This window comes from Microcaecilia unicolor, chromosome 12 (assembly GCF_901765095.1).
Source record: "Microcaecilia unicolor chromosome 12, aMicUni1.1, whole genome shotgun sequence".
Lineage (NCBI taxonomy): Eukaryota > Metazoa > Chordata > Amphibia > Gymnophiona > Siphonopidae > Microcaecilia > Microcaecilia unicolor.
Window position 1 is genome coordinate 17,402,271 of NC_044042.1, and position 13,954 is coordinate 17,416,224.

General features: G+C 44.8%; 1 protein-coding gene across 1 annotated transcript in view; it reads right to left on the bottom strand.

Annotated features, from left to right (window-relative positions):
- TSPAN2 (tetraspanin 2) overlaps positions 1-13,954 on the bottom strand; it is a 124,686-nt gene that overhangs the window by 59,667 nt on the left and 51,065 nt on the right. Inside the window, exon 2 of the mRNA XM_030220972.1 lies at positions 9,134-9,239. Within this exon, the coding sequence (XP_030076832.1) occupies positions 9,134-9,239 (106 nt within the window). The remainder of the gene's footprint in view (positions 1-9,133; positions 9,240-13,954) is intronic.

Genomic DNA, 13,954 nt, shown 5'->3' on the forward strand with positions numbered 1-13,954 from the left:
ACACCATATTTCTTCACTTCCCCAAAATGTTTCATTTCATTTTAACATCTAAATGCATCCAGTTGAGAACTTACTGTCTCTCTCTTCCCTTCTAACGGAGGGCCCCTAGGGTAACATTTCTAGAAACGGTGAAGATTCTCTTTAACATGAGCTGAGAACCTCTGAAAATGTATTTCCTGAGACGACATTTCTGCTTCACTTTATTCAGTTTGCTGTTGACACAAGGGAATCCTACAGAGGGAAAAGAAATTAATGCTGAGTTGTATGCATATGTATTTCCTTTCTATATGGAAATGGAAAGTGACTTTTATGCTGGGAAATGTCAGAAGTTTGCAGGCAGTACTGGTTTTGCTGGTAGGAAAGAACTTTCTGCACATGGGCGGCTGGGAGCAAAGATTCAAGAATATGAAATGAAACAAATAATTATTATAGAGAAAAAGTACATAAAGAAACGATCCATAATGCTGATGAATTAAGGGGAAGGCAAGTGATTCACGTTAAACTAGGTCATGTTAGTCAAATACCTAAATAGCGGAAGGGGCTGCACGAAATAGCAAGTCTGACACTATAATTCTCTCTCCAGCTACAGACAGAATAATGAATATTGTAAGTGTCCAGGGACACAACGATATAAACCTCCCTAACAAATGCACTGGTTTTGGGGTGTGAAGTGCCTTAAACAGCAGGTTTCATCATCATTGCGTCCCTGATCTGCTCCTTAGATCTTTTCTAGAGAATCTATTGCAGACGAACTCTCCGAGAGTCAGATGGAGACAAAAGATCATTAGTATTATTGGTCCTGAACACTGGAAGAAATTATCTGGGCAATTAGTCTTTGATTCTTTCAGGAAGGGTTTGAAAGACATTTTCCCTCATTATTAACAGTTAATGTTATGTTAATCATTTTAAGGCTCCACGAAATTGCATTTATTTTGGCCTTTTGTTTTTCTCTTGTTCCTGCTTTATTGTCACTAGTCTGCTGTAAATCGTTTTGAGTGAACATTGGTCACTAAATGGTATAAAAACCAATGATGATGCTGTGTGCTCTGTGTTTCCATCTCTCAAGTTGTGCAATTGACAATAAAGCCTTGAACTGGTATCACTGGTAATTTTTTCCTTTCTGAGCACATTACCAGAACCCTCATCCACACTCTTATCACCTCTCGCTTAGACTATTGCAACTTGCTTCTCACAGGTCTCCCACTTAGCCATCTCTCCAATCTGTTCAAAATTCTGCTGCACGACTAATATTCCGCCACTGTCGTTATGCTCATATTAGCCCTCTACTCAAGTCACTTCACTGGCTTCCTATCCGTTTCCGCATACAGTTCAAACTCCTCTTATCGACCTATAAGTGCATTCACTCTGCAGCTCCTCAGTACCTCTCCACTCTCATCTCTCCCTACATTCCTCCCCGGGAACTCCGTTCACTGGGTAAATCTCTCTTATCTGCACCCTTCTCCTCCACCCTCCACCGCTAACTCCAGACTCTGTTCCTTTTATCTTGCTGTACCCTATGCCTGGAATAGACTTCCTGAGCCGGTGCGTCAAGCTCCATCTCTGGCCGTCTTCAAATCTAAGCTAAAAGCCCACCTTTTTGATGCTGCTTTTAACTCCTAACCCTTATTCACTTTGTTCAGAACCCTTATTTTATCATCCTCACTTTAATATTCCCTTATCTCTTGTTTGTCCTGTTTGTCTGTCCTAATTAGATTGTAAGCTCTGTCGAGCAGGGACTGTCTCTTCATGTTCAAGTGTACAGCGCTGCATACGTCTAGTAGCGCTATAGAAATGATAAGTAGTAGTAGTAGTCTTGGGATTCCGGAATCTTGCTACTCTTTAGGATTCTGCACAGAATCTTGCTATTATGGGATTCCGGAATCTTGCTACTCTTTAGGATTCTGCACGGAATCTTGCTACTCTTTGTCCTTATCCCTTGTTTGTCCTGTTTGTCTGTCCTAATTAGATTGTAAGCTCTGTTGAGCAGGGACTGTTTCTTCATGTTCAAGTGTACAGTGCTGTGTACGTCTAGTAACGCTTTAGAAATCATAAGTAGTAGTTTAGTAGTAGTTTTTCATCATTTTAATAGCAGACTGGTGCTTCGGCTTATGGAAGATTCATGGTGGTCCATGAGCTATCTACTAGGAACCTGCAGTCTTCAGATCCTCTCTGTGCTTGCTGTTACTATCAGCTTTCTGGCAGTCCCTTCCTTTAGATATCTGTACGGAGACAGATTTCCTCCCATGTCATGAAATTCATTTGTATAATTTGGCCTAGCTGGACTAGTTTTACTTCTTTGCATGGCCTTGGTTGTAAGTGTGGGGTCAATATTCAAAAGGGTTTAATTGGGTCAGTACCACTGAATATCACCAGTAACCTGGTGGGGGTGGAGTTTGGGTGGAGCCATAACTTAGCTGGTTAGCGGCTATATATAGTCCCCTAACTGGCGAAGGAAGTGCAAAAAACTCTGGAATTCATTGCCAGAGAATGTAGTAAAAGCAGTTAGCTTAGCGGGGTTTAAAAAAGGTTTGGATGGCTTCCTAAAGTTAAAGTCCATAGACCGTTATTAAAATGGACTTGAGTAAAATCCACTGCTTTTTTCTAGGATAAGCAGTACAAAATGTATTGTACTGTTTTGGGATCTTGTCAGGTACTTGTGACCTGGACTGGCCACTTAGCGTATGTAGTTGAAAATGCCACTCATCGCTGAATGAGATTTTGGTCCATATGATGTTGTCACCGCCGTCAAACGATCTATACAATGGCGCTCTTGATGATTTTAGCTACCTAAAAAACAAATCCAAGTGGAGCTGTAGCAAAATGTCCAGCGTTTTTTTTGGGTATAGCTGAGTTTTCAAAGTAAAATGATAATGAGTCCAAAATCTCCAGCGTTTATTCGATCTTCAAGTAGTAACAATGCTTTCAAAGTGAAATCATAATGAGTCTGACTCTGCAGGGTTTCGAAGAACTTCTTTAGGAACTCTATGTATGATAAATTTTCACTTAGCGAAATCGAAAAAAATGTAAAGTGCCGCTATTTGGGAATCTATGTTTTGCTACTCTATATCTGCTGCCAGCCTGGTCAGTATGGTTTAACTGGGCAGAATACTCTACTGCCTGGGGTTTTTTTTTGGGGGGGGGGAATGATTTTATTAGGAACATGCAAATACAATGCACCACAAACAAAATCACACAACAATCAAAAATAATCAAAACACTGCCAAGGCTTACAATAACCAAACCACCAGACAATTATTACTTCCCCAGTATCAGTTAACGGCAACCCCGACCTATTTCAACTCTACCGCCTGGTAAAACCATGCTGAATATCAATTCTCTTTCTTCCTCCTAGTTTGACTGATAGATGGAGCTGGATGTGGAGACGCTGTGGTTAGAGTATAGACATCATATTGTATTTTAATGGAACACTTTGTATTGTTTAATTTACCATTATGAATGAATGATGGAATTTGTCAGAGATAGGGTTGGCTATAAATCCCTAAATTAAATTAATAGAATATAAGATAGAATTAACTAGTGCCTTACAGTCAAACTATATAGTACTTCAGAACTTTGCAGGCAGTCGTACTGCAGTGAGTAAGCATTTACGCTAATGGTTTGATGATTGATTTGGTGTTAATTGTTTTGCAATTTTGTATCAGGTCACAATGAAAAAAAAAACACTTCACTGTGTTGTCCTTTGAGTGTATTTGTGAAGTTGAATGCCAAAGTCAAGATTGCATTTCGTGCTGGCAATATCCAGGTGTAGAGGGCATTCAGATTCTGCCTTGGCAGTGATCTCTGTTGGCTCTACTAGCGTCAAGTGTGTGAACTTTTGTCCTGGAAAGCTCTTATTGTTTCCAGAGCCCAGGGCTGATCCTTCTGCCCAGCAAAAGCAGTAGGAGGCGACACTCCTGTGGAAGAAAACTGAGGGACTAGAAAACCCTATTCAGGGGTGTGGCCTTGTCTTTGGCTCTCAGTTCTTGGACGTTGCACTTTGGACCTGCAAGGGGATCGAATGCTTGGCCCTAGCACCAGACTTTGCCTAGGGCTTAGGTTGCTACTTGGGCTGCAGCACTGCACTACTTCTGAGTGAAGGGACTTTGAGAGAAGGATTGGGAACCAGCAAAAGAGCCAAGAAAGCTGTTGTACTCATTCAGATGAGTTCTGGCATGGGGAACCGTATCACAACCATATCCGAAGAGGACAGAGAAGGAAAGGTGCTCATATCAAAAGAACGTACTACTTTCAAAATCTGTTCCCTGGTCCACAAAATCATCTACGGCCAAGTCCCAGGATACGTGACAGGCCTTATAGACCTCCCATCCAGAAACACAACTAGATCATCTCGAACATACCTAAACCTCCACTATCCAAACTGCAAAGGACATAAATACAAAGCAACCTATGCATCCAGCCTCTCCTATACAAGCACACAACTATGGAACGCGCTGCCAAAAGCTGTGAAAACAACCTACGACCATCTAAACTTCAGGAAATCACTAAAAACCTACTTGTTCAAAAAGGCATATGCCACCGACCCAACATAAATACCCACACTGCAACACAGCAAAACCAAAACTCGTAATGGACACTATATAACTTCTCCTCGACCCCCCTCTGTATCTGAAACACATGTACCTTACTAGACCACAATCCAGCTTATAATCGAACGAGAATAACGCCCAAGTTCCGACCTAAATCGGGAGATGGGCGTTCTTCTCACAAAAACAAATAAAGCGGTATAATCGAAAGCCGAACTTTGGACGCTTTCAACTGCACTCCGTCACGGATGCGGACAAAGTTGACGGGGGCGTATCGAAGGCGTGTCGAAGGCGGAACTGGGGCGTGGTTATCGGGCGAACAGAGATGGGCGCCCTTCGCCGATAATGGAACAGTTTTGAGCTAGAATTTAGGACACTTTTCCTGGACCCTGTTTTTTGACGAATAAGGCCCCCAAAAGTGCCCTAAATGACCAGATGACCCCCAGAGGGAGTCGGGGATGACCTCCCCTGACTCCCCCAGTGGTCACTAACCCCCTCCCACCACAACAAATGATGTTTCACAACTTTTTACTTTCACCCTCAAATGTCATACCCTCCTCCCAAGCAGCAGTATGCAGGTCCCTGGAGCAGTTGTTAGGGGGTGCAGTGGACGTCAGGCAGGTGGACCCAGGCCCATCCCCCCCCCTACCTGTTACAATTGTGCTGCTTAATGCTACTAGTCGTCCAACCCCCCCAAACCCACTGTACCCACATGTAGGTGCCCCCCTTCACCTCTTAGGGCTATAGTAATGATGTAGACTTGTGGGCAGTGGGTTTTGAGGGGGATTTGGGGGGCTCAACACCCAAGGGAAGGGTGCTATGCACCTGGGAGCTCTTTTACCTTTTATTTGGTTTTTGTAAAAGTGCCCCCTAGGGTGCCCGGTTGGTGTCCTGGCATGTGAGGGGGACCAGTGCACTATGAATCCTGGCCCCTCCCACGAACAAATGCCTTGGATTTATTCGTTTTTGAGCTGGGCGATTTCATATTCCATTATCGCTGAAAAGCAAAAACGCCCAGCTCACACCTTGACGAATAAAACATGGGCGTCTTTTTCTTTTAAAAAATACGATCCGCCCCGCCCCTTCACGGACCCGTTCTCGGAGATAAACGCCCTTGGAGATAGGCGTTTCTGTTCCATTATGCCCCTCAATATCACCTTGTATTTGTTTCTTTTACCGGACCTGGCACACGCCTTCTCGGTATTATGTAAGCCACATTGAGCCTGCAAATAGGTGGGAAAATGTGGGATACAAATGTAACAAATAAATAAATAAAATATATCCGGCCTGAGGAGAAAGCAAGGAACTGAGAGAGGAGGAAGAGAGACACAGAGAGAGAGAGAGAGATATGATATGATAGAAGTCTACAAGATAATGAGCGGAGTAGAGCGGACAGATGTGAAGCGTTTGTTTACACTTTCAAACAACAATAGAACCAGGGGACACAAGATGAAGCTAGAATATGGTAGATTTAAAACAAATAGGAGAAAGTTTTCTTTACTCAGCGTGTAGTTGGACTCTGGAACTCGTTGCCGGAGAATATAGTGACAGCAGCTGGCCTTATGGAGTTTAAGGGGGGTTTGGACAGATTCCTGAGGGAAAAGTCCATTGAACATTATTAAAAAAATTATTTTTTTTTGGGGGGGGGGGGGGGGGGGGGGAATTGCCAGGTTCTTGAAGCCTGGATTGGCCACTGTTGGAGACAGGATGATGGGCTTGATAGACCCTTGGTCTTTTCCCAGTATGGCAGTGCTTATGATATATACACATTGACAAAGATCTGCCAAATAACACATTTTCTAACAGATATTTTATTTTTTGTTACATTTGTACCCCGCGCTTTCCCACTCATGGCAGGCTCAATGCGGCTTACATGGCACAATGGAGGGTTAAGTGACTTGCCCAGAGTCACAAGGAGCTGCCTGTGCCTGAAGGGGGAATTGAACTCAGTTCCCCAGGACCAAAGTCCACCACCCTAACCACTAGGCCACTCCTCCACTGTTGCTACTAGCTGAGATTCTACATGGAATGTTGCTATTCCACTAGCAACATTCCATGTAGAAGTCGGCCCTTGCAGATCACCAATGTGGCCGCGCAGGCTTCTGCTTCTGTGAGTCTGACGTCCTGCACGTACGTGCAGGACGTCAGACTCACAGAAACAGAAGCCTGCGCAGCCTTCTACATGGAATGTTGCTAGTGGAATAGCAACATTCCATGTAGAATCTCCAATAGTAGCAACATTCCATGTAGAATCTCCAATAGTAGCAACAGAATCTCAATAGCAGCAACATTCCATGTAGAATCTCCAATAGTAGCAACATCCCTCTGGGAAAAGGAGCAGCTAAAAAGAGACTTTAAAACTAAAAGTAGGAGAGAGAATCCAAGATGGCCACTTGAGGGAGGTCACGATTAGGAGCAGCTCCGTGATTCCCTGTTTGTGTAATGGGGAAGAAACGTAAGGGTAAGCCGCAAACGCAGGCGTTAGTATGGCGCTAATAGCCTCTAGCGCTTGCATTTGCTTCTGTTCAGCAGCCCAGTTAGATCGTGAGCCCTCCTGGGACAGGGAAATACCCGGTGCACTTGAATGTAACTCACCTCGAGCTACTACCAAAAAAGGTGTGAGAAAATCCAAATAAATAAACAAACAAACTTTACCCATCCTCTCTTGTGAAACCCGAGCCACCTAGAGTAGGCAGAAGAGGCATTAATGGTGGGCCTGGAACAGAGCTGTCTAACTGTGAATTCTCTGTATTTCTGTCTTGACTAAATCACCTACTATCTGCAGGTTCAGTGAGAGACAGCTGCAGCACATAATAACATAGTAACATAGTAAATGACAGCACATAAAGACCTGTATGGTCCATCCAGTCTGTCCAACAAGATAAACTCATTTTACATGGTATGTGATACTTTATATGTATACCCCAGTTTGATTTGTCCTTGCCTTTCTCAGGGCACAGACCATAGAAGTCTGCCCATGACTCTTGTACTAAAAGTTCTGAAGATTCTAGAATCCTAAAGAGTTACAAGATTCTGGAATCCCAATTAGTAGCAACATTCCATGTAGAACCCCAAAGAGTAACATAGTAAATGACGGCAGATAAAGATCTGAACGGTCCATCCAGTCTGCCCAACAAGATAAACTCATTTTACATGGTATGTGATACTTTATATCTGAGTTTGATTTGTCCTTGCCATTCTCAGGGCACAGACTGTAGAAGTCTGCCCCACTGTTCTTATACTAAGTTCTGAAGATTCTGGAATCCCAGTTAGTAGCAACATTCCATGTAGAACCTCAAAGAGTAACATAGTAACATAGTAAATGATGGCAGATAAAGACCTGAACGGTCCATCCAGTCTGCCCAACAAGATAAACTCATTTTACATGATATGTGATACTTTATATGTATACCCGAGTTTGATTTGTCCTTGCCATTCTCAGGGCACAGACCACAGAAGTCTGCCCTGCACTGTTCTTGTACTAAGTTCTGAAGCTAACATCGAAGCCCCTTAAAATTTACACTCCAGCCCATCCCTATCTATTCAGTTACGATCAGGGCGTAGACCGTAGAAGTCTGCCCAGCTCCCGTTTTGTGTCCAATTACCGGCGTCGCCACCCAATCTCCGCTAAGATTCCAAGGAACCATTCCTTCTAAACAGGATTCCTTTGTGTTTATCCCACGCATGTTTGAATTCCATTACCGTTTTCATCTCCACCACCTCCCGCGGGAGGGCATTCCACATATCCACCACCCTCTCCATGAAAAAATACATCCTGACATTAGTCCTGAGACTGCCCCTCTTCAACCTCAATTCACGTCCTCTAGTTCTACTGCCTTCCCGTCACATCTGGCTCTGATGTTTCTCCCATCCATGTGGGCCAACTTGGCTACCAAGGAAGCAAGATAATAGCCCTGGGATACAGACATGATGTCATAACTCAAAGTAGACATGTGCTCTTTAAACTAAAGTGGGTCGCTCCAATTTCCTTTGGGAAAAAAATGGGAAGGATGCCTCTTCCTTAAATTGCATTTATGACCACAACCACTTGAAACTCTGTCATGCATTCGGTGCTACAATAGCACAGTAATAAGCTGGTAAAATCCAACAAGAGAAACTGAAGGCATGTGTTTGGAAAAAGCTATGGACCGCCTCTGTGGAATGTGAATTCCTTTACCTCTTTCTTCAGTTTTCCTATTGCATTTCAACATCAATGTTTACATATTTTGCTGAGTGCACACTTCATCATGACTCTGCCCAATAACGCCTAAGTCCTGCTGACCGTTTATTATTCACCATGTGGGTGAATGCCATTGTCTTATTTTTGCAGTAGCTATGGAAACATCACATCTTCCTTTGTACACACATTTTACACGAGCAGCTTGTGTGACACTGACAAATTGAATACCAAGAAAATCAGGGTAAAACCGGTGTCATTAATGTCGGACTCTGCAGAAAGTCCCAGAAGAGAAACTTCCCTGTTTTTTTTCTGAATAGAGGTTCTTCCATGCTCAAGGCAAACAGATTTAGGGCAGCCAGGAATGAACCTCGCTGTAAGCCCGGGGACCACCTTCTACTGCTGGACCTACCTGTGTAGAAGAACGACGGGACCTCTTCTCCATCGGCCAACAGTTCTGGAATCTCTCCGCCAAACCGAAGCCAGAGACCCACGGCCATGACTGCACATCCAGCCAGCTGTAAAAGCAAGCGAGAAGCTGTTACTTTCTGGTCACTGTGGAAGAGGGTGAAACCTGACGGAGATGAACTTTAAGGAAGGTTTCCTCCTGTTCTACATTTAGGGCAAAACCTCCTTTGAAAATAGTGGAGATAATTCTATAACTTGGTGCATTGAATTAGGCAACACAATGGGACGTGATGAGTAACAATTCTATAATGGCACCGAGGCACACCTGAGACATTACAGAATAGTAGCGTAAACCCATTAGGTCAGGTCAATGCGCCAGGCAACAAACGCAGCTGATAATATTCTACAGGATGAGGCAAAAAAAAAAAGAACCCCCCAAAGTTTATTGCTGTTAAATCAGCAACCATCTTTATTTCTGGTTACTATCTACGTTTATGTGCCGAGTGGAATGGGATTATTTTTAAACGTGACAAAGTTACAGACTTTTTAGCGTGACCACCCAGTGAATTTCGTGCACCCAAAAATATCTGCACTGTAAAACTACCGTTATTTGAAAGACAAAAACGGGGTACCGGCTTACTGTTAACGATGTCACAGTGACGTAGACTTTTGTAAACGATCATTTGAATTTGAATAATTTGTATCTGATTACATGATAATTTACAGATTGTTTCTTAAAAAGCATTTTTAAGGGGTCGGAGTTTACTTATTAATGCTTGTTGATCTTGGTTGTGGGGGGGGGGGGGGGGGGGTTCCACCTCCTCTCTGCTTTGTAATAAGCTGCTTTCCATAGAGTACAGAGGTCACCACATAATCTGTAGCCTGCTAAACAGTTCTGGATTGTTGGTACTGTTGTACTTCCTTGAATTTATACGGAGTTTTTGGAATTTGAGTGATACAGGGGTGGGATGGAGGGGATGGGAAGGGGAGGGGAGAGATGGGGGGGGGTATGGGTAGTTTATAAGCTGTATGGTTCATGCATAGTATTTTATTGTTTGTAAGTTGGCATTTTGTGTATGCTTACTTTGAGTTATCAATAAAATTTACTTTAAAAAAAAAAAAAAAAAAAAAGCATTTTTGATCAGAACGGCAATCATGGGCAAGGTGTCGGCAGATGATCTGGAGCGGCCTGCCACAGGGACCGATCGACAGGGCCACTAAGAACTTCCCATAGCAACTGAAGACCTGTGTTACAGCTGGGGGTGGACACTTTGAGCATTCACAGTGACTGCGAAACTCTGCCACATTGTTAATGCTATCTTTTGAATGACGTTCTTTTACTGTGTTTTAGCTCAAACATTTTTAATGCACAAAAAGCGTTAGGTAGTAATGCTAACATCAACATAGCGTAAGATAATTAAGGGATTCTTTTACTAGTGTGCTGAAAAATGGCCTGCGCTGTTGTAGATGCGTGTATTGGATGTGCACAGGTCCATTTTTCAGCGCGTCTGCAAAAAAGGCCTTTTGTTTAGCCGAAAATGGATGTGCGTCAAAATGGCGCGTGACCATTTTCGGCCTGAGGCCTTACCGCCACCCATCGACTTAGCGGTAAGGTCTCATGTGTTAATCATTACATAGTAACATAGTAGATGACGGCAGAAAAAGACCTGCACGGTGCATCCAGTCTGCCCAACAAGATAAACTCATATGTGCTACTTTTTGTGTATACCTTACCATGATTTGTACCTGTCCTTTTCTGGGCACAGACCGTATAAGTCTGCCCAGCACTATCCCCGCCTCCCAACCACCGGCTCTGTGTGCATACAATGCTGATTACCACCCGGTTAGTGCTGCGCATCAGAAATTTTCCAGGGCGCATAGTGGTCGCACATAAAAAATAAAATGACCACCCGGGCCACGTGGTAGCCTTTTCACCACAGTATCATATCTCCCCATGACAGGTAAGCTCTCTCACAGGCAGATGATCAAAAGCCCTGCGCTGTTCCAAACAGCGCTCTAAAATAGCGCTGGAACAGCGCGGGGCGCTATTAGACCTATGATCAGAGATAATGCATGCAAATTTAAGCAGCGCAATTATCTCTGATCATGGGGTAGAAGTGCGGGAGAGTTGTGCCTGAGCATGCGCTCAGCACAATCCTCCCACACTTGTTTGACAGGTCTGGGCTGGAGACCAATGAAAAGAGAAGGACGCCCATCTTTAAATCGGAAGATGGACGTCCTTAACTGCCCTGTTGCAGGGGCGGCCAAATTTCAAAGGGGTGTCAGAGGTATAGCGACGGGGCAGTTGAGGACGTCCAAAATTTGGACGTTTCTGCAATGGGCAGTTAAGGACGTCCAAAATTGGATGTTTCTATGAGAAAGACCTCTCAATCTTTGGCGCGCTGGTTGCTGATCACTGGGGATGAATGCATTAAGCGCTGATTAGCATGCATTTGCATGCTACTTGCGCTAAGAGCCCTCGAGCGTGTTGTTTCACGCTCTTGAGGGCTCTGATCATGGGACGGTAGCAAACGCCGGAGCTAGTATGGCGCTAACAGCCTCTAGCGCCGGCGTTTGCTTTTGATCATCTGCCTGTCAATCACCTATTATTTTCATTTTGCTGCCACTGATTTTCAAAGGGAAACAATGTGCATGAGTTAAAAGTGCCAACATATATCGCAAAAAAACAAGGGCTGTTCAAAATGACTCCCTCTGTGCAGAAGGCCGGGGCTGACAGTGGTCACTGGGTAGAATTTAAGACTCCCATTATATAGCCGTTTCAGCCTTTCCAGATATTACTGCGAGCTCAACCTGTGAACAGGCAGGAGGCTGGTTTTGCTCTATGGCAGTGTTTCCCAACTCCGGTCCTGGACTACCCTTTGCCAGGCAAGGTTTTCAGGATATCCACAATGAATATGCAAGAAAGAGATTCACATATAATGGAAGCAGTGTATGCAAATCAAGTTCATGCATATTCATTGTGGATTTTCTGATGTCTGGCAAGGGGTTACTCCGAGCAGGACGGACACTCTTCAGTTGCAAGTAAGAAAATTCAATTGGTCCTAAGAGAGCCAACAATAGAAGCTAAAACTGCACAAACTGCTACTCCGTAAAACCTTAGAGCTTTTTTATTTACTCTAGGGTGGGACTCAATAAATATAGAGCTTTATTGACTGCTCCACCAAATGATCTGAGTAGCTCGGTGAGCAAACTTCCTTGTGATTCTAAGTTCCCATTTGCACAGTCACCACAGAAGAGCTTCCCTCCTAATCTGTCTGTTTACACGTGGAATTTACCACATCAGATCTGTTGGTCAGCAAACACGGCAGGTTACCTTCTACTTCCAGGCCTGTCCTGTGAGTGTGTGTCAATGAATGCATTGTTGAAGTTATTCCCTCCATCTTCTAATGGAAGCAGGGCGGGGGTGGGGGTGGGGTGGCCCTGTGCAGACCAGTTCAGTGCCCCCCCCCCCGTCTGCGCCCCCGCCCGCACCCACCACCATAAGCCATAATTTATCAGTTTAAAAGGAGGTTTAGAGCTCTCAAAATCCCATTTCACCCCATACCTTGATATGCATCCAGCACATTTCAGTAGAGATAGGGTTACCATATGTCCGGATTTACCCGGCCATGTCCTCTTTTTGAGGGCATGTCCGGGCAACCGGGCGGGTTTTGCCAATCTGCCCGTTTGTCCAGAAATCCGGACAAACGGACAGATTGCTAGCATCCCCTCTCCTTACTTACTAGTGCCCTGGTGGTCTAGTGACCTCTTCCGCCTTCGGGGCAGGAAAGAGCCCCCTCTTTCCTGCCCGGAGCGCTGCACTGCATGCATCCTTCCTTTTGCTGATCCTTGGCGCTGATTCAAAATGGCCGCCGAGAGTTGAAATGACCTTGCGAGACCTCAACACTCGGCGGCCATTTTGAATCGGTGCCGAGGCTCAGCAACAGGAAGGATGCATGCAGGGCAGCGCTCGGGGCAGGAAAGAGGGGGCTCTTTCCTGCCCCAAAGAGGTCACTAGACCACCAGGGCAGTAGTAAGGTAAGGGGAGGGGGGTGACGGAGAGGGGGGGCAATGGGGTATGTGACAGGGGGGAGGGGAAAATGTGACAGGGGGGTGGAGCGAGGGTGTGAAAGGGGGCAGGGCGGGGTGTGTGGTGGGGCGGGGCATGTGTCCTCCTTTTTGGGGGGACAAAATATGGCAACCCTAAGTAGAGAGCATCAGACAGCGGCAGCAATTTTCATATCCCATCAGCTGCTGAGCCCAGAGCCTCCTTGCCGCTGCATCCTGCCCTTGCGGAAACAGGAAGTGACATCAAAAAGGGGCGGGATGCAGCAGCAAGGAGGCTCTGGGCTCGGCAGCTGACAGAATATGAAAATCGCTGCAGCTGCCTGATGCTCTCTACTGAAATGTGGATGTACATTAAGGTACGGATCAGGGAGGTGTTCCGAGACAGGAGGACAGATGTGCCAGAGACGCGGGGCCCCTAGGAGCGCAAGGCCCTGTGCAACAGCCCGTCGCCCCTACCTAAAACCAGCCCTGAATGGAAGATTTGCAAATACTCACAACTCAGAGAAGGTTCAGTCACAGAATTTGAGCATATAACAGTTAAGTACTGAAAATGTTTTTGAATGGAGTTCAGCCCCTAAAGCTCTGTTAGCGGGTATTTTATTTTATTTATTTATTGCATTTGTATCCCACATTTTCCCACCTCTTTGCAGGCTCAATGTGGCTTACGTCATGAGTAGTGGAAATGCATGAGGAAGTATACATTTAGTAATAACAGAAGGATTTTGGGTAACGTGATAATGATAGAACATGATAGTAT